The sequence below is a fragment of the Felis catus genome, chromosome B2 (genome assembly GCF_018350175.1).
Source record: "Felis catus isolate Fca126 chromosome B2, F.catus_Fca126_mat1.0, whole genome shotgun sequence".
Lineage (NCBI taxonomy): Eukaryota > Metazoa > Chordata > Mammalia > Carnivora > Felidae > Felis > Felis catus.
The window spans coordinates 23,652,790-23,680,162 of NC_058372.1; the positions used below are offsets into that span (position 1 = coordinate 23,652,790).

Below are 27,373 nucleotides of genomic sequence, written 5' to 3' on the forward strand. Positions count from 1 at the left end.
CATTTCCATGATTAAAAACAACTGAAATTAATTTTAGGAGAGTATCTTGAAAATCATGTAATTTTGACTTTGATCATACAATGTCAGTGTGAATACTGGGTCTGCTTATTTTCCACAAACTTAAAAAAGAAAAAAAAAATGGCCTAAAATCAAATGTGTTTTTGCTGCCTCTCCCCACTCTACTCCCAACAAGATTCTGATGTTTCCTGGAAGTGGAGTAACTTCCATGCTCTCAGTAAAATGAAGACTAACTTCATACTCTTCAAGATTTTCCCAGAAACCTTTTCAGAAGCTTTTTTCCTCCTATCTCAAGATGTTTTCCAAATTACATCTATTGTCAGAGCTTTCACCACCTAGATGTCCACTCCAACAATCTTATGATATATTGTGCCTTTCCCAAAGCGTACTTTGAAGAGGTGGGATTCCTTTCTCTATACACAGATATGAGAAATCAAATCAGTAATTGTTTATCTCTACCTACCTACATGTCCTCTTTGAAGAATGCACTGCCTGAAAACTGAAACAAAGAGTCTGATGTTTCAAAGAGGCTCTCCCACTCTTGATTAGAAACTGATTATTAACAAGGACTTGGAAGAAATTTGGCACACGTCAGCAGAATTCTTTGAGGTGGCTCTGAAGTCCACCAGGGCTGGGTCTTTTGATGGTAAAGTTCGAAATCAACAATTTTTTGATACATGTTTTTATCTTTTGTGTAAGATTTTAAAAGCTGATTTAAGTTTACATTTTTACATTACGAACACACGACCTAAATATTTTTAAAACTATGCCAACTTTAAGCTGAGAGGCAAGAGGCGGCCACCAGGCATTTGTTACTAGATTCCCAAGGCTCTCCCCTCGTCTCAGAGCCTCTGCCCCTATACATTCATTCTCCCCTTATTTTAAGCTACGCCATATTTTTGAAAAGGATAATTAATGCCAATTCTGCTTGATAGTTTCCAAAACTCATCACTTATAGTTAAACCAACTTTTCATTCATAAAACAGAGCAGTACAGTTAACTTTCAATTCCCTGTGACAATAGGAGTGTTATGTATAAATGCTAAGAGCTTGAGAACAAGAAAATAAAGATGAGCCTTCTCATTACTCATTCGTTGGTTCTGTGAAGGCCAATGCAAGAAGGATTTCGGTAGTGTTAACATTCAGGCACACCTCGTTATCATGCTTTGCAGCTACTGTGGTTTTTTTGTACAAATTGAAGGTTTGTGATAATCCTGGGTAAGCAAACCTATTGGTGCCATTTTTGCAACAGCATTTGCTCACTTTGTGTCTCTGTGTCACATTTTGGTAATTCTAATATTTCAAATGATTTCATTATTGTTATATTTGTTGATAATCTGTGATCAGGGATCACAAATCACTGAAAGCTCAGGTGATGGTTAGCATTTTTCAGCAATAAAGTCTTTTTTAAATTAAGATTCTTTGAGTTTTTAGACGTATCGCTACTGCTCACTTAACAGACTATAGTACGGGGTGAACATAAGTTTTATATGCACCAGGAAGCAAAAACCTTCACTAGATTTGTGTTACTGTGACACCCACTTTGCCATGGCGGTCTGGGACGGAACCTGCAGTATCTCCAAGGTGTGCCGGCAGACCATCTCTTGTGGTGTCAGTGCGTTTTTTAAAAATGATTTTGGTTGTTTCACTTTGGCCATTCAAGTCTGATATACTTCCATTTCTTATATTTCTTACATTCCATCATCTCTTTAAAGGCTGTGCCGTCACAATGACCCTGCAAAGTCCGTTTCCAGCCTCCTAGTCCCACTTACCCTGAGATAAAACGCGAATGTGAGCTTCTTGCCTCTCCACAGCGTATGATCCTGAAAAATTATAGGGACCAGCAGGGTGACCACTAAGGAGACTCTGCCTACTCTTTTAAGAACTTCAGTCTCTGTCGCTGACCTCCACCCATCACTCTGCCCTTCCCACTTCGTTGCAGACTTTGAATATTTGGCCTCTTACTAATTTGGAGAGAACCTTCTCTCCCTCTTCACCTGAGGGTGGGCAGGCAGATGGCTGGGTCACCTTCACTTGGTCTGGACGACCAGGGGCAGAAGGCAGTTTCTCCCTTTAAACATTGCTTTCCTTCCCAAGGGTGCAGCTGAGAACAGCCTTTTAATTAGAGAAAGAGCTCCATGCAACTCTTCCCCACTCCCCCAAAATACATTTAAAACAAATGCTTTGATGCCATCTTGGTTTGATTACCACCTAACCAACCCCGTTTCCAAGTAACAAAGTAGCCTTTCCCTATAGACAGCCTGTCTCACCCTTCTGGGTTCCTGTGCAGAGACGAGAGGGGGCAGGTCAGTGGTCCCTATTCTCTATTCCCAGGGATAGGGGCTGCTCTGAAAACACTTTAAAAAAAAAATTATTATTCGTGCTCACATTGAGATAGAGGGAGGCTCCTGCAAGAAGTTGTGAATCTGGATCCCCCACGGCTGGTGTCCCCTTCCTTCTTGCTCAGAGCATTCTGGCTGAGGTGTCAGAGGACCCGGATTTAAGACCTTGTTCTGTCATTTACTAGCTCTGCGACCTTAAGCAATCTGTTGTATCTTACTGGAAAACAAGGGGCAGTAATACTTATAACATTTGCTTCTTAGGGTAACTCAAAATACTCAAAAGTGATTCAAACCATACAAATGTCAGATACTATTATTACTAATATTATGGATAAATATGCTCTTCTACAGAACAAGGCAAAGGAAGGGGACTTGATGCCCTGACTGGAGACGGCCCTGGGAACAGTTAACTTGTCACATGTCTGCATTAGCACAACTGGGCCCCTGATAATGCTCTGTACATTTCTTTCTTTTCTTTTTTTAATGTTTATTTATTTTTGAGAAAGAGAGAGAGAGAGAGAGAGAGAGAGAGAGAGAGAGAGAGAGAGACAGTGTGAGAGGAGGAAGCAGAGAGAGAGACACACACAGAATCCAAAGCAGGCTCCAGGCTCTGAGCTGTCTGCACAGAGCCCAATGTGGGGCTCGAACTCAAGAACCGTGAGATCATGACCTGAGTCGAAGTTGGACACGTAACCAACTGAGCCACAAAGGCGCCCCAGTACATTTCTGATATTCATGGGTATTATTTCTGGTCCGTACCGCTTTCTCTGTTCAATGCAAAGGAAACTAAAGGGTTTCTCAAAGCTCCTTAAAACCAAGTACTTATGCACATATGAACAAGGCCATCAGCTGAAAGACATAATCGGTCCTCTTGAAAAACAACAACAAATAAAAGCAAATAAAAGCAAACCTGACATCTACCAATCTTCAGGTGAGGTCAGTGATGGGGGGAGGGGGAAGGACTAAATTCTCAGCGCAAGCTCAGATACTTGTTTTGTTATCTAGGGAGGCTACTCTAGTTGGGATTTAGGATTTGTTTCTTTCCACCAGAGTGATTTCATATTTTATGACATAGTGCAATGGAACCTGGAAGCACATGTGTCATTACACACACAAAAGGCCAGGATGGACACAGCCTCGGCCCTGTGAGCCCTTCCTCAGGATTCAGGCCAATCTGGGAAGTGTTCTCTGAACCTTGTGCCAAAGGCACGGCTCAGGATGGCAAGTCCACTTGCCCCACTGTGCACTTCCTGTGCTGCTTCTGCTAGGCAGGTGCCCTCTGTATCGTGGCTGGCCATTACATCTTATCAGGAGCTCCTCCGAGGACAGACTAGCCCAGCACACCTGCCCTTTAATTCAGGTACCAAGAGGTGTTAAGTACAGACACCCCTCAGGGGGCTGGTTCCCTCTTTGTGGAGTTGGATGTGTGAATGGCGCATCACCTCAAAAGGTCAGCGTTGAACAAAAAAGCCTCATCCTTCCACCATTACTCTCTCCACACAATACCATAACTAACTCCTCAGGGTCTTCTGATGATAGGGAAATGTTCCTGTCTTTTTATATTATTTGCATGATAAGCGCTATACTTTGCATATGCCACTCTGCTAAATAGAAAGCTTTAAAAAATGGCATTTAAAAACCCTGAGATAATTCTTAAGTAATAAGGAATAGTGTCAAAGACTATAACCACACTGCAGAGGTTTTCTTTCATTTATAGTCAGCGATCAATGTCAAAATGTCAAATGGTTCACATCATGTTTCTACTTCACCCCCATTCACCATACTGAAAAAAATTCAACCTCCTTACCCTGCCCTATAAAGCCCTGCATGATTCAGCCCCTATCAGCTCTTTCAACTAGCACTTTTGGTCTCTTCCTTTGATGAACAGGATGCTACTCCTCTCATAAGCATCCCCTGCAGAAAACAGATGACCCTCAAGGCCACATACAAATGATAATGGCCTGCAGTTGGCTGAATCAATGAGAGGTGGCCCTGTTATCCATTTATTCCCGGAAATAATGGATCAGATCAATTTCTCCAAAACCAAAGCCAACATTTTTCCTAATGGTCAGAGGGGAAAAAAAATCATATTGGAAACAGGCTGAAGGCTCCAATAGGATGCCCACATATTCCTTCAATGTCATGCTGGAGGCACTATGAGATGTGCCCATCAAAGATTATGTCCTTCTCTAGGGCTATGGTACTTTCTTTTGACTTATGAATTTAGCATTGATCAGGATATTCTATAACTCTGTAAGGAAGGCTAGATGTTAATTTCTGAAAACTCGATAGTGATGTACAATGAACAGAACTGCTTAGAGATACAAATGACAACCACTTAGGAGAAAAGGTTAGCTTTATGGCCCTGTAGGACATTAACGGGTTTTGCACTTAACCTTGTGACTATTCTAGCATTCCTTCAGTGACCATAGTCAGTGTCTTGAATTTTCTTCAAACCAACTTTACCATCATTTTGATTCCTGAAACAAATATTTGACATACATTCATTCTATATTTATGAATCAGATGTTTACTTTTTGAAAACCAATCAATCAATCAATCTATGTACCTATCTAGCAATGTGCAAGCAGGGGATGGACAGAGAAAGAGAATCTCAAGCAGGCATCACACTCAGCACAGAGCGTGATGTGGGGCACTTTTTTAAAATCTTAATTTGACAGATGTCTCATAACAGCTATAAGTTTAAAACTAACAACACTATATACAGTAAGTTAACACAATTGGTAAGTTACTTAAGAAGTTACTTAAATTTAAATGGGTTTAAAAAAATTATGGATTTTATTTTTGCCTAAGGTGAGTTTTTAGAAACACCATCCTCTCTGACATGGAATGCTGAGGCCACAAGCTGTCATTTTTCTCTAGAACAGATACCCAAATTGCTTGGGTAGATGCCTTCAGTCACAAAGACTGCCCTTTAAGAAACAATCTCATGAACCTTATATTTATCGTGAAGACGGTGGTGTTCACTAAACCAGGCAAAGCTCTGCTTTAGGTCTTACAGCTGCCTGATTGTACTTGTACTGAGTGATACGTGTGTGCGCGCGCATGCATACAAGTGTGCATGCACTCTGTGTGAATCTGATTCACCGTCTCACTCTCAGGATATGCTAGCGAGCAGCTTGAGGCCACATTTGTGGCCCACTGGCAATGTTCAGTGTCATGGCGCATGTTCTCTGCATTACCCTATTCTTGGCTTCATCATGTTTTAGTTTCCATTTGTCCTGATGTCTTTACTTGGAAGGAAAAAAAACAACAACAACAACCCTGTAGTTCCAAGCTGTAAACCGCCTTTTCAAGTTGTGTATAAATCACCAGAATCACTCCACTATAACCTCTTAGACCTTTGCTCATGCTTTTCTACCTACACCACCTCTCCCAATACAGCTGCTGCTTAACAAAACCCTACTAATCCTTCCAGGTCTATGGAGACACCTTTTCCCTCCTTCACCAAGCTTCTGTTGATCTCAAGCAGACACACTCTCAAATCACTTACAGGCATCTGCACACTGCCTTATGTCACAGCTTCTTCTGTAACTGGATTCTCTTCATCCCAGCAAACACCAGCTCTTGGGAGATAGAGACTAGTCACATTTACATCACCTGCTGGGCCTTGTAATAATACATGGCACACAGTATGCAGGGTGCTTAATAAATCAAGTTGAGGGAAGAAAGCAGAAAGTATAAAGGTAAATGGTCACTAAATACGGAGCATTCATTCGTTAACGAGCACCTCCTCTGGCCAGGACAGAGATAATCTGGTGGAAAAAAGACAAGAAAATCAGAATGACCACTGAACAAACTTGAGCAGATAGCCACTATATGGGGGTGAATAAGTATTTACAGTGTCTGACCTCCAACAGCTTACACTAATAAACACAGTGAGTATGCAAGTAGAACTCTGGATGATGTTAGAAAGTCACAGAACATAGACGGTCTACTTTAGACATGGGGGAAGGAGTGTTGGAGATCAGGGAAGGCTTCTTGGGGGCAAGTGCCAGCAGCTGAGGCCAGGAGGGTAAGAAATTCACCAGACACTGAAACAGAAGTACACGTGCAAAATCCTGAGGAAGGAGAGAACTTGGTAAATTCCGGAAACTGGAGGAAGCCTAGTGCACTTGAAGCCGATGCAATGAAGGAGCAAACCTTGGGGCATTCTGTAGATCACAGTAAGAAGTCTGAATATGATCTCAAGTACAAGAAAGATATTTAAACAGGATATTTAATATACAAATTATATCTCCAAAAATCCTTCCGGTGACTAAGTGAAAAATGGATTGAAAAAAGACAATTAGAAAGACACCTGTCACCTGGACTAGGTGGCGACAATGGCCAGAGGCCAGGGAAAGAGACGGATGCTGGCATACTTGGTAAGGAACAGGGTGGTATGGTGACAGGCTGGGTGGTGAGGATGAGGAAAAAGGGGCAGGCATGGATAATCTGTGGCCTCCGGTTTGAGCTATTAATAGATGCAGGCAGCACTCACTGAGATGGGACAGACGAGTTCCCTGTTCTCAGGGAGGCCTCCCAGGAGGCCAAGAATTAACTCAATTGTTTACAGTGCTCATGGTAAACACACTCACACTTTGCCATGCTCAAGAAGAAACTCATCACTTTAAGAAGTCTATTACAATGATAGAAGTAATGACATGATAAATACATCTTCTTCTCCGTTTTACATACTTGCTTCTCCTCCCTTTCTTGATGGGTTCCTTTACAAGATTTTCTCATAGAACAACAAGACAAATGTTTTCGGATGACTGAGAAACTGGTCTCATGGGTGGGGGTCACGAGGAGTGGGGTGTGTCTGGGATGGTAACCATTGGCCCGTGCATACTTTAACACTCATGGGTGTGGACATTTGAGCCCGTATCTCTCCATGAAGCATAGAACCTTTTGTGGATTAACCAGGTAAGCAGAGCCCAGTAAAGAATGGAGCATCTAGACAGACACAGGACGTGACCACATGTCCTGAGAATAGAACTCCTAACGTAAGTATCACAGCAGTGATTAAAGACGCACAGTGCACATTTCCATGTGGATGGAAAAAGATGCAGGTTGGAGGATTTGGCACAGGGCTATGTGTGGGCTACTGATGGCCCTGCCAGAAGTAAAGTTTCATTTCATTATGGATGGAGGGGAAAAATGAGGAAAGACTGTGATAGGCTCACAGGTCAGACACTGTTTTTTAAGTAACACTTAAGAGTAGCAGAGGATTTTATGCTTCAGCAAACAGAGCTGCAATCTTGGAGAGCCAAGGATGAAGGCCAGCTGGTCCACAATTCCAGGGTGTGCCACTCACACCAGCCACCACCACTGCAGGAAAATGAGGCTCTGAAGTTACAGAATCCTGGACTGCAGTAAAAGACAGTCATCAAGAGCTGCCCCCGGGGTTCTCGTTGAGTGCTGTCACTAAGTAGCTAGCTTCATCTGCAAAGTTAAAAGCCTAAGCAAACTAGACTGAAATTAAATATCTCCTAAAGCAAATTTCTAAGACAAATATCTGGCTTTAGTCCAGATTAGCATTCTCAAACTAGGGTCCTAGGACATGCTACGAGTCTATGCCATGAACAACAATTTTTAAGTCCTGTACTTTCACCCTACTGATCACCTATAAGGGCTGATGGCCTGCCATGTGGCTTCCATGCTCCTTTCCCACCAGGTGTAATCCGGCTGTTGCCAAGGATGGCATTCTTCAGCTGTGATTCTGAACCGGCCTTCCATGACAATCACTGAGGAGGGACCACATCTGTGTCTGCCAGTGAGCTCAGGTATTCATAACGTGTAGCCAGGATGAAGAACTGTGGGGACTTGTAACAAAATATTCCTCCAACGGGGGTAGAGGTATTTTCTCAAGGGTGCTCCAAGCATTTGGCCTTTAGAGAGGTCCCCACACTGTGCCCATTGAAGAGTGATGGCCCCTGAACCTCATGACAACAGGCAGGGGCATTTATGTGTGTTTTCAATTGTGGACACCTACCAGGGTGGCAGGGAACTCAGAGCTCAAGACAGAGCCACACTACAGAACTGACTATTCACTTTACAAAGACGTTTTGGCTTAACATTAGAATCACATGTCAAAAAGCAAGAGATCAAGAGAGAACGTTTAATGCATTTTATAGATGAGGACAAAAGCTACTCAAAGGGCAAGACAGAAAACTGACCTTGACACAATAGACTCAAAATATAAAGCAAAACCTGAAAGCCAGAACTTGCGAGGTTACATAAATACAGCATAAAAAACAAGACAGTAATTTTAAACCCCAGTTTTGAGCATCTAGGACTACTTCAAAACTATACTCGAGCCAAATTCCAGTAGTCAGTTTTTCTGTCAGTTCTTCCAGAAATCAAGGAAACAGACATCAAAACTGCCATGGCTTTTTCTACATTTTCTGACAGCCTGTGCTTTCTGTACAGAGCATCTTGGTGATACCCTGTCTCTCCAGTAATCCAGCTCTCAGGGGCCACCACCTGACTTACTGGAGCCCCCGTTTCCAATGTGAACGTGTTCTACTCAGTGATGTGTGCAACTCTGAAGACTGTGGCAATGTGCCACCCTGGGCGGTCACTGGATCTCACAGATGAAAGCTGCAAGAAAACCCAGGGTGTAACTGCTCATTAAATGCACATTAGAAAATCCCTTGTGAAAACTGGATAACTCTGCAAGTGGAAAATTTACTAGGGCAACCCTTCTTACCCCAAACAAAACAAGAACCCAACTGAGGCTATTCTCACACCCCTCCACCTCATCTGTCTGTGATTATAAAGCTGTGGTGCTTTTGTCCCATCAAGGGAGCTTCACTGGAAAAACCGAAGCACAAATTTGTGATAGGAAAAGGGAACACGTGTTGTTCCACTTTCCCTTCAAAGTCCTTAAAACTTTGAATTCCAGGAATCCGAAATCTTGTATCCACAGCCACGCTCTGTGAGATGTCACATGTTCTAAGGCTGGTGCGGGCCAGGTGGCCCTGTCCCTTCTCCTCGGCCCCTACACTTGAGCCGCTGCTAGGAAGACACAGGAGGTGGCGACGCTGGGCAGCGCTCACTCAGCTCTCTGGCAACACAGCAATTAAACAGTGTGAGCCTGTGTAATCACGTTGCTAATGTTCACATTACATTTTCATAGTGTTCCTACAAAACCAAAATGTCATTTAACCTTTAGAGGTAATGCCAAGTTATAGGAAACAGCTACCATGCTTTGCTGAAGAGTACCATCCAAAGAAGAAAATACTACAATTATAATCCCAGCACAGAATATATAATTTAAAACTATATCAGCAGATGAAAAATAATCTCTGTCCAGTTGAAGAGCTTCAGGTAACAATGCGTGTTGCATTTAATAAAAGTCACAACACATATGCATGTGACAGGCAGAATGTTATTTACTGGACAAAATGCAGAACCCTCCCTCTATTAGCGATATAAAACTTAATTAAAATTGAGGGGTCACCTTCTCATATTCCAGGTCATGTTACTATTCGACTTTAAAATTTAATTAGAACCAATGAATTTTTTTTAAGGCTCCAACCACGGTAGAGACACAGGATTCCCATGATTATGACAGTTTAACACTAGATTAAAAACAGAACTACCCTATGATCCAGCAATTGCACTACAAGGAATTTATCCAAAAGATACAAAAATGCTGATTCAAAGGGGCAACATGCAACCCAATGTTTACAGCAGCGCTATCAACAATAGCCAAATTATAAAAAGAACCCAAATGTCCATCGTCTGATGAATGGATAAAGATGTGCTATATATATATACAATGGAATACTACTTGACAATAAAAAAGAATGAAACCTTGCCATTTGGAACAATGTGGATGGAACTAGAATGTATTATGCTAAGTGAGATAAGTCAGTCAGAGAAAGACAGACACATATGACTTCACTCATATGTAGAATTTAAGAAACTCAACAGATAAACATAAGGGAAGAGAAGGAAGAAATAAGATAAAAACAGAGAGGGAGGCTAACCATAAGAGACTCTTAAATACAGAGAACAAACTGAGGGTTGCTGGAGGGGAGCTCAGTGTGGGGTAGGTGGGGGGGGGGGGTTAAACGGATGATGGGCATTAAGGAAGGTACTTTTCAGGATGAGCACTGGGTGTTATACGTAAGAGATGAATCACTGGGTTCTACTCCTGAAGCCAAGACTACACTGTTAACCACCCTGAATTTAAATTTAAAACAATCATTAAAAAGAAAGAAAGAAAAAAGATAACTTTGGTGGCAGCATGACAATGGATTGGATGGAAAGAGAAAAATGAAGGAAGAGAGGGAGGGAAAAAGGACGGGAGGAAATTAGCTAGGTACTATTTACTAAGATTTTAATAATTGCCAACACACCAGATTCAGCAACTTCCATTGCAAGAACCCAGACAGTAACAGTGGAATTGAAGAGAAGGCACCCACAAATTCTTAGAAGGTAGGATCAATTAGGTGTGTAATGACTGGTTTGATGTGGATGGTGAAACAGCGGGAAGTCTTGATGAAAAAAAAATCTGTTTTGGGGTGCAAAAAAAAAAAAGAAAAAAGAAAAAAAAATGGTCCTTTGAGACTGAGGACAACGGTCTTCAATGTAAGGTGTCTGACATGTAGAAGCCAGAACTGGGGAAGTGGGGGTTCCTCAGCATGAAGCAAGTTTTAGGTCTCCACGTCCTGCAGTTGTAACCCCACTGGGGCCCAAGCCCTCTCTGGTTTATTCATCAAAACCAAATGTCATGTACTGGCACAAAAACAGACACTCAGATCAATGGAACAGAATAGAGAACCCAGAAATGGACCCACAAACATATGGCCAACTAATCTTTGACAAAGCAGGAAAGAATATCCATTGGAATAAAGACAGTCTCTTCAGCAAGTGGTGCCGGGAAAACTGGACAATGACATGCAGAAAAATGAACCTGGACCACTTTCTTACACCATACACAAAAATAAACTCAAAATGGATGAAAGACCTAAACATAAGATAGGAAAACCATCAAAATCCTCGGGGAGAAAGCAGGCAAAAACCTCTTTGATTTTGGCTGCAGCAACTTCTTACTCAACACGTCCCCAGAGGCAAGGGAAACAAAAACCAAAAATGAACTACTGGGACCTCATCAAAATAAAAAGTTTCTGCACAGCGAAGCAAACAATCAGTAAAACTAAAAGGCAACCGACAGAATGGGAGAAGATATTTGCAAATGATGTATCAGATAAAGCGTTAATATCCAAAATCTATAAAGAACTTATCAAACTTCACACTCCAAAAACAAATAATCCAGTGAAGAAATGGGCAAAAGACATGAATAGTCACTTCTCCAAAGAAGACATCCAGATGGCCAACCAACACATGAAAAAAAATGCTCAACATCACTTATCATCAGAGAAACACAAATCAAAACCTCAATGAGATACCACCTCACACCTGTCAGAATGGATAACATTAACAACTCAGGCAACAACAGATGTTGGCGAGGATGTAGAGAAAGACCATCACTTTTGCACTGCTGGTGGGAATGCAAACTAGTGCAGCCACTCTGGAAAACAGTATGGACGTTCCTCAAAAAATTAAAAATACAACTACCCTATGACCCAGCAATTGCACTACTAGGTATTTTATCCAAGGGATACAGGTGTGCTGTTTCGAAGGGGCACATGCACCCCAATGTTTATAGCAGCGCTATCAACAATAGCCAAAGTATGGAAAAAGCCCAAATGTCCATCGATGGATGAATGGATAAAGATGATGTGGTGTGTGTGTGTGTGTGTATACACACACACACACACACACACACACACACACACACACACACATTCATACATAGAGTGGAGTATTACTCAGCAATCAAAAAGAATGAAATCTTGCCATTTGCAACTATGTGGATGGAACCAGAGGGTATTATGCTAAGCAAAATTAGTCAGAAAAAGACAAATATCATATGACTTCACTCATATGAGGACTTTAAGATACAAAAAAGATAAACATAAGGGAAGGGAAGCAAAAATAATATAAAAACGGGGGGGGGGGGACAAAACATAAGAGACTCTTAAATACAGAGAACAATCAGAGGGTTGCTGGAGGGGTTGTGGGAGGGTGGATGGGCTAAATGCGTAAGGGACATTAAGGAATCTACTCCTGAAATCATTGTTGCACTATATGCTAACTTGGATGTAAATTAAAAAATAAATTAAAAAAAAAGGAAAAAACAAAACAAAACAATACAAAATGTCCTGGCCTTCCCTTTATGACTTCAAAATAATCCAGGGAGGGGTGCCTGGGTGGCTCAGTAGGTTGAACATCTGACTCTTGGTTTTGGCTCAGGTCATGATCTCATGGTTCATGTGTTTGAGCCCCGCCTTGCGCTTGCTCTGATAGCTTGGGGCCTGCTTGGGATTTTCTCTCTCTCTCCCTCTCTGCCCCTCCCCTGCTCGCGCTCTCTTGCTCGCTCTCTCTTTCTCACTCAAAATAAATAAATGAACTTTAAAAAGAACCCACCAAAACCCAAAATAATCTAGGGATTCATTCTTCCCCACAGATTGCTTCTAAACCCAACCCCCTCAGAATTCAGTATGTCACTGCCAAAAAGGTACTGAAATACTGCCCTCCTTGGTGACAGAGCATGCTTTTCAAAACTAGCTGAGCACTTCAGGGGCAACCTAGGTCTGTCTCATAAGAGGAGAGCCCAGCATCCACAGGTGCATCACACATCCCAAGTACTCAGACTCATGACCTGCCCTGACATGTGGAACACCGAGCTGTCAAAGATTAAGACAGTCCTGTAAGGTCACAAAAGACTCCAGGTGGCTTAATATTCTTAATCAAGTCATGAGGGGATTGGTGAGGATAGAAACTCATGTTTTAGTATCCTAATCATTCATACCGACTTCGGTAAGACACCATTTTTATACCCATGCTAATGGGTCAGCTATGTGCTTATCCAACTTTTACTTCTGAAATTCAGGTAATACTGGGTGGTGGTGCATCTCAGGCTGGCTACAGAGCTGTTAACTTCCTGCAGTTGTAACTGAGGATGGGGCGCAGCTCACAGGGGCACAGCTGAAGACCCAGGGGCTGAGGAGATCTGCCAGTAACTAATGTCCCTATCTCAGTGTGCAGGAGGTGTGGCAAATATTCCTCAGCTCAGAGGTGGAGGAGGAGTATCTACAGTGCACAGCCTCACTCTAAGTGGCTTACACAGTGGTTAAGTACAAGGTGCAGTTGTGCGACAGGGAACAAATTTACGTATTTTCCCTCCCCTTGCTGTACATACATAACTAAGAAGGTAAACTGCAGACAGAAAGGAGAGAGGGCTATGACTGAGATAACTGGGCACAGAGGAAGATGTCTTCAGGTATTTTGAGAACCAAATGTGCTCCCATTAAAAAAATATTTTTAAGCACAAGAAACTCTTAAATAATGAAGTAGGAAGGGCAGACCAGATGTTATCATAAATAAACTTGATGCTAAAGTGTCATCTTCTCAAAGGTGGGGAGGGCAGTGGCATGGAGAACCGAAGAGCAAATACATAGTTCAGAAAATAACCTGGAGGAAAAAATACTTTAGGTTAGGATTTAAAGTGTTTTCCTAATATTTCATATTTTGAATGCTTCGGCACAGCCTATTTATGGCCCTAGACTGAGAGGCAATTACATTAGATCCTTATCACTAGGGGAGATGGGTATTTACTACAGGAGGGTAATTACTTTTTTTATAGAGATAGTTTATCTCATTAGATGTCATCATTTCAGCAAGAATAGGTCTGCACAAGGATTAGTTCATTCTAATAGTCTGGTGTACTTCTCTGGCCTTGAGGAATCTGCCCATAACCCTGGGGCTGAACTCAACACTGTGGCCTGGACCAAGAGTACAGTATGACTCCATCCATTCTTGGACCATTTCACCCATGACTCTGGTAGGGGGGCAGTTTTACCAATGTAGCTACTTTCTCTCGTCAACTACAGTGCCATTCAAATAATCCCTAGAGTCGGAAACAAGGCTCCTTGGTGAACACTCATCCTAGCAGGACTAGAAGTCAGCGGCTGTATTTTATTGAGCTCCGAATGATCAATGCAGCACAGTGCCTGGCACACAGTGAATGTTCACTAAGTGCATGATAAGGAGGCATGGAGCTTCCAGAAACTCCCCTGTGCACAGGTGGCTGCTTGTAAGAGAACAGTTGGAACGTATTCAAACAGAAGTTAAAAGCAAGGTTTAAAACACGCCTTAAAACCAGAGGAAAAACTATTTCAGGAACTCAGAAGTCACCAAAGATAGTTAATCAGGAGCCAGTAACCATGCTTTGAGCCAAATAACATGAAACAAGCACAGCCAGTTCCAGTCGTAGGGGCCAGAGCCATGGACAGTGGGAGACGTGAGGTGATCTGGGAGCCCCAGTGGACTCACACTCCTTGGAGAAAGTAAATTAGCAGCTTTCTTGTTCCCTGAGCACCCAGGAAATGGCAAGCAGTTGTACACATTTTGCAGTAGATGGTGTGCTCTTTTATCATTGCATTTGTCTGGTGAAGTTGAATGAACTCTTTACTAGATTTTGCCCTGATAAAACAATATTGTATTAATTTTATTACATAATTAAGATGGTAACTTTGAAATTCAATAATATCAATGAAACAGTAATTATGAAGAGACATGTTAGGATGAGCCACAAAGGAGGAAAAGCCTTTTATCCACTTCCCACTTCTGGCGGCCACCTATCATGAGGCAGGGAACAGAAAGCCTGGGATGAAAGTCTTGATTCTTATTCTCAGGAAGTTCCCTGTATGCTGGGGACATAGCTGTAAACAGGAGCGTGTTGGAGCACCTGGCTGGCTCAGTGAGTAGAGCATGTGCCTTGATCTTGGGGTCATGAGTTTTAGCCCCATGATGGGGTAGAGATTAAACAAAAATAAAAAAAAATAACAGGAGCGTGTTGACTCTACTTAAAAGGACATGTGCAAGTAGAGCAGTGCAGGGGAACGGGGCAGCCTGCTGACCTTGACTGATTTGGAAGAAGGACTCCAAGTGTCCAGGCAGCAGGGGATGGCCCAGCGCAACTGCAATCCCTGAAGGATGGCCTCCGGCCCCAGCTGCTGCTCTGTCAGCACTCTCCTGATGGCCTGGTGCATTAGACAAATATCCTTCTGCATATGGGTGGCATGGCAGGTGGTCTTAGGGGCTGTGCCACATAAAGGCTGGGAGAAGAACAGCCACAAAGGTAATTGAAAAGAAACAGCCAGAAAGGTAAAAGGGGAACAAAAACAGTAGTGCTCCAGAAACAGGTATTTTAAGAACAAAGATGAAGCAAGAAGTGTTGGGTTGAGGTCAAGTGTTGGTAGGAGAGCAAAATGGTGCCACAGTATGGAGGTTCCTCAAAATCAAAAATAGAATTACCATATGATTCAGCAATCCCACTTGTGTGTATTTATCCAAAATAATTCAAAGCAGGATCCTGAAGAGATATTTATAAGCTGCAGCATTATTCACAATAGCCAAGAGGTAGCGGCAACCCAAATGTCTGTGGACAGGTGAACACATAAAGAAAATCCCGTAACAGGCTGCAACATGGATGAAGCCCTAGAGAATTATGTTAAGTGAAATAAGCCAATCAAAAAGGACAAACATTGTACGATTTCCACTCATATGAGGTATCTAAAGTAGTCAAAATCACAAAAATAGAAAGTAGAATGGTGTTTGCCAAGGGCTATGGGGGAATAGGTGAGGGAGCATTAGTGTTTACAGGGTACAGAGTTTCAGCCTAGTAAGTGAAAACGTCCTAGAGCTCTGCAGCTCAGCAATGTGAATACACTTAGCGTTCCGGGTCTACACATTTAAAAAACATTTAAGACTGTAACCTTAAGGTTTGTGTGTTTGTTGCCACAATTAAAATGAAAACAAAACAAAGACGTGGTGATCGTATTAACTGTGGCTGGGACTGGGGTGCCTGGCTGGCTTAGTGGGTTAAGCATCCAACTCTCGATTTTGGCTCAGGTTGTGATCTCACCGTTCGTGAGCTCCAGCCCTGCGTTGGGCTCTGCGCTGACAGTACAGAGCCCGTTTGGGATTCTCTCTCTTCCTCTCTCTCTGCTGCTCCCCGTTTGCTCTTTCAAAATAAATAAATAAACTTAAAAAAAAATGTGGCTGGGAGTGGCCTGTTCTGATGAAGACAAGCACCAGATCCAGTAAGTGGAGGTGGCTGTGGCCCAGAGGCTAAGAACACCTGTTCACAGAGCAGGAGCCACGCTGGGGGTGGCTGGGAAAGAAAAAGAGCAAGCAATCATGGATGAGATGCTCCAGAAGCGTGACCTAAAAGGAAAATGAGAATCAGGGTGGAAACAAGCATAGCCCTGAAGAAAAGGTGTTCATGAATTCTAGTCCCTTCACTTCTTTCTGCCTGGCATTCCCTGTAAAACGGACATGATTTAACAGTCCTAGTAACACATGGGTGGAGTGAACCCACCACACTGTGAAAATTCGGTAATTGGCAGCCATGACTATGATGAGTGAGGAGGCTTTCATGTGGAGCCTGGTCCTCTGGGGGTGATGGCCATGCTGGGTTGAGAAGGAAGGGCTGTGACCCTGAAGCCTGGGTCTCTGGGGAATGCTGACATAGGACCAAGAGGCTGGTGAATCAGTGAGGAGGAAGGAGAAGGAGTAAGAAAACACAGGCCTCAGCACAGAATCTTCTTCATCGGAGTCTGGAGGAGGCCAACCGGCCCCCCCTCCCCAAGCCTGGCAGCACTGGGGATGAGCTCTCTCTGCTCCTGAGGCCACAAGGGAAGGCAGAGGACCAGCGAGCAGGGCAGGCTTCTGGTTTCAGGGAGGCGAATGGGAAATCCTCTTTGAGGAGGTTGAGAACTTGACAAAGACAGAGCTATGAAATGCTGCAGGTGTGCTACTAAGTTGGGGGCAGCGGACAAGGGGGCAGAAGGCAGTTCGACTAGGAAAAAGGACAGGAAAAGGCTGTAGGGCTTCCTCAGAGGGGGTAGCTTGGGAAGGACAATGAAGAATTGCACAGAATCACACAGCGAGCTTGTTTCCATCTCAAAATGACCAAGAACCTAAGGCACCGGAAAGGCTCCAACTGGTCTGGAGCTCATTCTAGTGACACTGATCCCCAGAAGTGAATAAATTTGGGTGCGGGGCCCTACTTATTGGGCGTAAAGTCGCCTCCTGGATATTGTCATATAGAGCAAAATTACTCACTGGTAGTTTTAAAAGATGTTCTGCACCATTAACCTACAGATGTTTTCTTCGGTTTTCCCAGCTCCAAGAATTACATATCATTCTCTATTTGCAAGCAAGCTCAAAACTTGCCTTGGCCCTTAATTCCTTGGCAGTTTCTCCCAACCACCCTCACAGACCTTGTTTCTTCTTCACACAAATCCTTTTTAGAAGACAGATGCTATTGATGAAAGTAGAAGTGAAAAAAATTGCTCAAACAACTCATTCACTCCCATACAAATGTTAATTAAGCACCTATTGTATGTAAACAATGGGAGTAGACAATGTAGGAAAATTTAAAGGATATTAAAATGTTTGCTACAATGCTTTCCCATTCTACTATCTGAAGTTTTATTGAGTTTGTCTTTCTGTTCTGGATCTTTCTCTGGATCTCTTCTGCCAGTTTATTTTCTCAGAGATTCCTCTGAGGAATCAGCTCTCCTCTACCCAGCCTCTGTAGGTGTCCAAGCCACTTGAGATAAGACTTCACCCAAAGCAAAAGCACCTTGGGGAATAGGACTCCTTAGTGTCTTCTTTCAAGAGGCCCTTAATAAACTGACAAACACAGCCTTTTCTCATTTGTAATTAAAAAATATGCCTTGTAAAGGGTGACCTACCAAATTAGGAGGACATACACACAGTGTCTAGTGCCCCCAAACACAGGGCCCTAACAGCTACAAAGGAAGAAGAGCACACAGTTACACACAAAAATAGAAAATGAAAAGGCAAACACAGAGTTCGGTCTTGTAAGCAACACCTAGGTGTATTGGGAGACGACACCATGCTCAGTTTGAGAGGACTGCCCAAAAGCTACAACATGGACTGAAATGATCACTATTCATTTACTATTCAATATTTAACAGCCATGATATTCTGTAACCTAGGGAAGCACTGTTATATTTTAAAGGTACTCAGTAATCTTAATTGTGTTGTGATTGTCAAAAGCTCAGTCTCTACTTTCACCCTTACTGTTAATAGCCCTGGGTTTCCCTTGGGCACCCAGAGTGTGGATGAAGCTGATCTCTCCTGGAACTTTGGGAAAGAGAAGACTTTTTTCTGCCTGGTTTGCTGAGAGGGTTAGGATGCCAGCTAGAACTGTGGGCGGCACGTGCCTTCCCTGTGGGAAGGGTTTGCATGAATGCAGCCAAGAGAGCCCACGGGGGAGAGGGCATGGATCCATTCAGGCAATGGGTCCAGCTGTGCCTGGGACTTGCTCACCTGAGCCAATATATGGCATTTTTGTTTGCCTGTTTAAGCCAACTTGAGTTCAGCTTCACTTGACAGAGAACAAGTCCTGTGATGTAGTTCTGGCAACAGGGTGAATTAGGCTTATAAAAAAAATCCCTTTTGCTACTGTGACACAGAAGAACTGAAGTCAGGAGCGGGTTATAATATGGACCCTTCTGTCCCACCAACTTGCTGAGTGATTTTGTTTTTTACCAAATTCCTTTTTCTTTCACAACCAGGCTCATCTATAAAATAAGCATTCTCTGAAAGAGGGAGAATAATGTTAAAGGAACATAGAAGACAGAGCAAAGGCAACAGAACAGCATGTTTGGAAAGAAGACCAGACAGCCAGTACACTGTGTATCCATAGCTGCTCTTGCCCCTATAATACAGGATGTCATTAGAGGAATATTCCAGAAGGCTAGTACCCTGCTAAAGACAACAGCAATAAAAATGGGAATGCAGAAGACAAGCGGGATTTGTATCAGGTGTTCAATCCTCTTTTAACAAGTATCAACAAGAACAAGTATTTTCAAAAATGGGAATTTCACTTGAATTGGGTGACTTTTTTATTCTGCCCTTGTGCCAGTCAGTTACAAAGTTCAGGAGGAGCAGGAACTGGAGTCAGATTCTTTTCTGACATATGACCTAAGGGATCCAGATTTCATTTAAATTGTAAAACTCTAAGTTAATAAAATACACTTTGGTATATTAGAAACTGAGCAGGAATGATAAGATTAATGGGAATTAATTTGAAGTTTTCTTATTAAACTGTTGTAAGTATGTTAAGGCAGAGACCAGATGGCACTATTCATCCTAACCCCTGGCATGGAAGTTCTCAGTCCTTGAGTGGGTGCTGGGGGAACCAAAAGTCAGTGACCTCTTCTGAAATGCTCCCATTAGAAGTGTGAACTCTCCAGCTCAAACAAGTGTAGATTAATGTGGTCCCTGGCAGAGATGACACACACATTCACAAAGTCTTCACGTTTTGAAAAGTTGGAACTGTGCACCTCCCCCCACTTCAATAGGCAAGAGAAAATGTAAAGGGAATTAACAGAAAAGTAAGTGCAAACAATTACAACCTGTGAAATCAGAATTTTCATGTTTAAAATGAAAACCATGAGATAACAGTTTTCTACCTTAAATATCTGTCAGATATTGAAAAGCTGATTAAGAACAATAGGTAAATAGGCACTCACAATCTTTATAGCTTGTTTAGAGAGCAATTTGGCAACATCTAGCAAAATCTTTAATTACAGTCTTGTACTTTACTAGTGTTTACAACAGTGAGTCTCCAGCTAACACGCAAATGGCTCAGGAAAAAATGTATATGCACATACAGATATGTGAGTGTATAAACATACACTCACACCCAGGGGAGGGAGAAAGTCAGTGAGGCAAACTGAAAACAACCGGTGAATGTGGATGAAGTGTATGGGTTCTTCTTTACCGGTTTTGCAACTTTTCCATAAATTTGAAATCATATAAAAAAATACAAAAAAAATCAAGTTTAAAACTTCAAAGCAAGTGAGGTAGAGTCAGAGTCTTAAAATAGAGAGCTCTCCACAACATGATGTTAAATGAAAGAGGCAAATACCAGAACTTATACGATTCCATACCAAAGGATGTGAATATGGAGAAGAAGGTCTGAAATGACACGTCAAACTATTAATGTTCCCTCTGAAGTAAATGGTATTCTGAGGGGAGGAGGTAATGGTAAACTGTCCTCTTTTGCTCAACGTACTTCTAATAACTTGTGTAAGAATTCATAATATCTATGTATGACTCAGGTTTAAGGCAGGAGGTTATTAACATTTCTGCTGTTGCAGTGTCAATGAAATGTACTCACTTATGTGGAAAACATGCCCAATGTCTACTGCTAAGGTTCTCACTTCGTGGATGCACCCAGACACAGGGCCCTGCGCAGGCAGATGGGAATAACAGACACAGTGCTCTGTCACGATGCCTGAGGCCTCTACTAGGATCCTTATTAAGGGCAGGCCCTGGGATACTAATCCAGTAAGTGTCCAGGCCCAAATGCCAAAGTGCCCCCTGCTGAGTAATACAGACACTGAATCACCACTAGGAGGTCTATGTATGATATAGTCACACAATAAATAGCCACAAATCAATTTAGAAGAATGAAGAAGGGCTATTTGCATGGATATGAAAATATATCTAAGATGTATCAAAATTAAAAATAAAACCCTAAGTTGTAGAGCCATATGTCAGGTATGAGCCCATTGATGTATTTAAAAGATGTGCATGTTTATATAATTTCTGGAAGGAAAAAACTGTTAACAGCAGTTATCTCTGGAGAGTAGGAGCAGGAGGTGGGGCTTTCTACTTTTTTTCTTTGAAACATTTTAATTATTTTATAATGTTTTTCTGTCATTTAAAATTTCTAATTAGAAATATGTATTGAAAGAGTAACAAAAGTCTAAAGACAATTTCAAATCAAGATATATAAGGCTAATAAGCAACCTCACGAGAGAACAGGAATCTAACTATAAAGAATCTAAAAATATATCATAAACAGAAGAAATTAGTTGTGTATTTTTATTTCCCATCTTCCTCCATAAAAACCAAACTTAAAAGAAAGCATGGTACAGGGAAGGTAGTTGTGGAACTTTGGCGAGCACCAAAGCCACCTGGAGGGCTCGGGAAACAGACTGCTGGACCCAGCCGGAGATTCTAGTTCGGGAGGTGTGGCGGGGTTCAGGGATGAGCATTTCTCTAACAGGTCACCCAGATGCTGGGCACCACACTTTGAGAATCACTGGTATAGGAAAACATAAGAAAGTGGAAATGAAGAGCAAACACTAAACAGTCACAAGGGCTCTGAAGTATGTTTGCTGGGTCACCCTTGCCCCAAGTCCTAACTGTCCTTGAACATACCATAAAACCCTGCAAGTGCAGGGGGAGGGGAAGTCTCCCCAGCAGCACAGACGCTGGGCAGGTGGGTCTCGGCTGCTCTTGCTGGGATGTGTGCTGGTCCAGAGCTGGCTGGGTTGATCCCTGAAACTTCTTAGTCCAGTTGAACTTGGCATATTCAATTCATTTTTACGTAAGATAGGAGACAGGATTACAAAAGGTAAGCTGATGTCTACGTCTAATGTCCTGGAAAGGCTCTATGTGAAAACAGTGGTCAAATTAAGTGTAAATGAGAAAATGGGAAAAATGAAAAAATTCCAGGACTGTGCACTCAGATTTGTAAGTCCCAAAGTGTCTGCCCCATTTCAATGAAATCCAAATTGGCAATAGTAGATGATGTGTCTGGATGTACTTCACACAACACCGAACTCTGATCAATCAACCGATCTCCAAAGTCAGACCCTTTCCATGGGTCCATGGAAAGGGCCTGACTCACCAGACAACTGGCAAACGAAAGTACCCGTTCACTGAAAGGCCTTGGCTCTGTGTCGATCGCAAATGGTTGCACATTTTTAATGTTTAGCCTTTGCTTTCTGAGTAGACATGTCCTATTGAGGCCCTGCTGAGCGGTTTTCTGCCACCGGTCTCCTGATTTCTTCCCTTTCTCTGAGTTAAATTCCAATCTCAGCACAGAAATTGCAAATGGCCCTGGGGGACCGGGGGCCTCTTCCAAGGGTGGAGCTATTGATTTGGTACAACATCTTCCCTAATAATGACAGAGAAGGGAGATAGATCATCAGGCTTCATATTCTTATTGAGAGGAACTTACACTCCAGCTCCTCAGAAGAAGCCATATTTTCCTAAACAACTGCTCCTGGGAGCCTCCTTCAATAGAAATGCTCACAGAATAAAAGACTTGAGGCATGTTAAGGTATTTCCCCACTTTCCTCCTGAATCTGTTGGCTCCGACTTCATATCCATCAACTCTATGCAATTACACTGATCAGGTTTAGACGTCATTTTTTAAAATGTGTGCTAACAGTATTTTCTCAAATGTACAATGATGATCAGTTATACATTTGAATTCACAAAAGAACAAAGTAACAATAATCCAGTTTATAAAAGCAATTGCTTCTTTTGTAGGATTGATTTGTTAGGCAATTAAAAGACCAAGAAAATACTATCATTAACAAAGAGTAGAAAGAAGGCAGCCACATCACCTAAATTTAAGATTTTTTCATATTTCTGAGTGAAGCAATATAGTCATCTTTTAAACCTGTTTCACACACTTAAAAGTTACAAGCCACATATACATATGGCTATTTTGTAAAAGTAATTGGGTGTGTTAAAATTCTCCAGAAACATTTACTCTTTTGGTTAACAGATATTTAAATATCTGTTGTGTTTGGTGGCAAAAAATATCCCTCATACACACATGATTAATGTTTTGAATAAGAGATGATTCATTCCCCAGTGACTCCATGAATATCTGCTTCCATTAGTTTTAAAAAAACAAATCAGTTTTCTCATGTAGCTCTAAAATTAATGTGGAAAGTAAAAACAAACAACGACTTTAAGAGATTATGAGTGTAGACCAGCAAGCTGATGCGGCTTCAGTACTGCTCTCTCAGGAAAGAAACGCCCCAAGGGCGAGTAAGAGGTTTTCTGGGATGTTTCTGTGCTTCTGGCCTCTGTACCCTGTCATTTCAATAGCATGTCTTCCCTCACATCTAGTGTGATCTGGCGACAGGGCTACCAAGAACTCACTATACCATCTTTGTCTTCCATGAGTACCCCTTCTACTGGACTCGTTCCCTGACAAACACCGGCAGCATGTGCTACGAACAGGCACTGCTCAGGACACGGGAGGATTCAGCCCTGGCAAAACCAGATCCCTTCTTGGAGCCTACTCGCCAGAGGAGGGAACAAAAGCATCTTTCTGCAAAGGAGAAGGGTGAAGAGAAGCAGAGGCACTCATCCACCCGAGCACCTGTCTGTAGGTGGCCATGCTGTCTAGGACACCACTTGCTTTTTGCCATCATGCTTCGCTCAGAAAGGACACTCCCACAGTAGGCTGTGGAGGGAGGAGGAGATGGTTCTTTTCCCTTTTAATCTTCAAGCCTGATTTAGATCATGGCCATTGGGGATGTCATTTACCACTGTTCTAAAAACATTCCCGAGCGGCTTCTATTCTTTCTCTGGTCTAAGTGTTCTCAAGAGTATATAGGACTCAGGGTCAGGAGAGAAAGGAGGTCATGAGGGCCTTGGAAATACAGTGTTACTCCCATCCCAATCAACCTGCCTACCTTCACAGAACAAGATAAAATAATTTGAGATTTTACGCTTACATATCCGTGGTGGTTTTAACCAAAGCCACCTTTATGGACATTTAAAAATTTTTTGACATGGGAATAGTAATAAAAAAGGAAGTCACTAACTCCTTATTTAAACTGAACCCAATATCCTCGTTTTATACAAAACTGAAGGCTTTGCTGAGGGGAGCCAAGCTTGCGTAACTGTGGTAAAAACAGAATGTGGAAACTTAAAGGGTCAAAAAGTTTTGAAAATCACGCCCCATCACCCATAAAAATGAATGTACACACAACTTTTGTGGATAAAGGGGAACCACAGATCTTCTAAAGTCTTTTGTATCCCTTTATTTTCCAAAAATACTAACCTAGGACCGTGACTTCCTAGAGCAAGACTTAGCAAACTTTTTCGGTAAAGAGCCAGACTGTCAATTTTTTCAGCTTTGCAGGCCATACAGTCTCTGTCATAATGATTCAACTCTGTCCTTGACCATAAGTGCCACAGACCATAAGTGAATGAATGAAATGTGGCTGTGTTCCAATAAAACTTTATTTATGGACACAAACATTTTGATTTCTTATGTTTTCACATGGCATTAAATATTATTCCTCTTGATTTTCCCAAACATTAGAAAGTGTAAAAACCATTCTTAGCTTGCAGGCCACATGGAAAAGGCAAGTGGGCTGGTTGCCAAGCCCTGCCCTTATCTGCTAGATAAGAGCCCAGCAGGGTGCTTGGCCCTGAGTAATCAATAGAGAAGTCTATGTTCCCGGTCTAGTGGAGGCAGCAAGAAATGGTGAGAACACAGGAGTAGGAATTAAGAAACATGTTCTGATTCTATCTCTGCCTTCAGTTCTCTCTGAACATCACAATCTCCTTGGACTCAGCTCCCCTCTCTGTGACAAGCAGCATGCAATCAGATGGCTGATAAAGTCTCTTCTGCCTCTGAACCTCTACGATCCTTCATTTACAACAACGTAAAAGAAAACCGGGTCTATGAGCAGGCCAACAGTTCAGGAAGTCAGCTCGGTAAATAAGCTCATACAAGTTCCAGGCGAGGGCAAAACTCCTGGAGCAAGGAAGAAAAGCAGCATTTGGGTAAAGTGTGTTATCTGAAAGACACTAGCAAGATGGCAATTTACTGCCCCAAGGGAACCCCTGGATTTCCGTTTCCTCATTGCTACACAAACGTCTAAGCCAAAACTTTTTGATGCACCACAGCAAGATGGTTAGAGTGGCATCTCAGGTGAGCATTTCTCTTTGGAGGGAAATAAGCTTTCCTCTCGCTTTTTTTCATTCTACTAAGGGTGAGTTGGGGGAGACAGGCAGATAGACATGATCACAGTTCTGCTACACAGAGGGCGTGGGCAGCATAGGAGACCAGAGGACACAAAAGCAGGTGGGCCCTGCAACAGAGGCATAGTGGGAGGTCCCAGGGTGACTGAGGAACAGGGGAGGTATGATGCTCCTGGCAGAGGACAGCAGGAGTGCCGACGTGGAGAGAGGGAGCTGAGAGGGCAGTGCGGGCCAAGCAGCGACTCAGGAGCACGCTTGCGAACTACAGCAACGGTGGTGTGGTTAGACTGGTGGCGGGGATGCTCCTCCCATCCAAGAATTATAGAAAATGGATGGGAACTGTCAAAAGGCAGGAAGCAGGGAGACCTGTGAGAAAGCTACGGCAGGTAAGAAGTAACCAGGGCCCCAAGTAAGGGAAAGCTAGTGGGGCTTACAGTAGAGAAACCCGTAACAGAATTCTATAATGATGGGTGGCTAGATGAGGCATGGGGAAAACAAAGGGGATGGAAGCTGTCCGTGATAATCCCACCTGCACCGTCTGAGAAGCTGGGGAGGCCATGGTTCAACCAACTAAGCTGCAGAATCCAAGAGCAGGAGTGGAAACAAAACAGGAAATACCACCCCAACTGAACAGACTCCTATTCTGTAAAAGGGACAGTGGGATCCGAACAGTTGACCATTACAGAGAACAAAAGCCCAAATCCCGAAGGTACATTGTACTTCCACTGAAAGAAATTGCTGATTATGTAGATGGGTTAGCAAAATAAGGATCATGACTTCTAATCTAAGGATCATGACCCAATACAGGTCACACTCAGAAAATTCAGACGGACCCTGAACATGAGACTCAGTGTCTGAGATGCATAAATGTTCACAAACAAACTTGTTATAAAGGAAAACTACCAAGCATAACCGATTTAGAGCAAGACGCCTTTTAAATGGTGGTACGGTTTGTGGATGCACACTGAACACATAGCGAGAGCCGATTTAAAACATAAATGCTAAAGGCTTCAAGTGAGGAAAGAGGCTGTGGCACCTCTCACAGTTCCAGGGCATGTCTGTTAGAAACAGACTGCAGGTTCCCCAGATTTTCATCGGCCTGCTCTCCGGAACAGGACCAGCATGTATGGAAGGAGCACCTACACACCTTGAAAAAGTCACCAGCATGCTGAGTAACAGCCCATGGCCATCGACAGGGACGCTGCCCACTGAGCAGCTCACCTGGACACTCACCTTTTCCGTTAACAGCTAATCCCGTGGCCATGGCCGCAGTCACAGGGCCAGACACCTGAGGCACTAATGGATGTATTCGTGGCCTGCTCCCCATTCTAGCTCGCTCTGCACCAGGGCCCAGTAAAGCTCCGACTGGCTTTTCGGCGGCCACTTCTGGTGCTACTGTGTCCTCCTGACCCTGTTCGACGGGGTCCAGTTTCTCAGGGCTCTCATTCTGAAAGCCGTCCACTGCGGTCCTGCTCTTAATGGGGCTCTTAGGCACAAGTATCTTTATACCTGATTTTGCCAGGTCCATATTCTTCCGGTTTGAGAGAGATGGAGCTGTGTTTCTCCTGAACTTCTGGCTGGCAGCAAACAGCTGACTGTTTTTGGACTCGTGGTCTTTGCCAATCACTAGTGACTTAGGAGAGGTCTTGGAAAAGTTGCTGTTGGTGGATCTGGAGATCTGTTTCCTGGCATTGTTTGGAGAGGTCCTGTTTGTTCTGGGTAGTGTGCTTTCTTTCTGCTTTTCAGTGTGGCGTCTGTTAAAATCATGGATGTACTCCTCACAGTTCACAAGGTGCTGCTCTGGTTCCCAGGTGTCATCCTCACTGTCATAGCCTTTCCACCGAACCAGGTATTCTGTCTTCCCTTTTTTATTTTTCCTTTTGTCAACAATCCTTTCAACCTGTTTGTCAACAGAAAAGAAAGAAGTGTAAACATACCATCTGAAAAAAAGCACAGAGTTAATAAGGAAGCATCAAAAACAATAAAAAACACAACGGATAAGGAAAACAACCTTCTCTTCCCCATGCCGAACCATCTGAAAATCAGGAACAGAACATTTGGGATTTTAGCAGTTTTGCT

General features: G+C 42.8%; 1 protein-coding gene across 7 annotated transcripts in view; it reads right to left on the reverse strand.

Annotated features, from left to right (window-relative positions):
• Window positions 1-27,373, reverse strand: part of CDYL (chromodomain Y like) — a 239,741-nt gene that overhangs the window by 46,139 nt on the left and 166,229 nt on the right. For 5 of the 7 annotated variants that reach the window (XM_023253713.2, XM_019830302.3, XM_045057170.1 and 2 more), the window contains one exon: window positions 26,528-27,194. In XM_023253713.2, coding sequence (XP_023109481.1) covers window positions 26,528-27,194 — 667 coding nt within the window. The remainder of the gene's footprint in view (window positions 1-26,527; window positions 27,195-27,373) is intronic. The other 2 variants (XM_045057171.1, XM_019830306.3) reach the window with 1 other exon arrangement.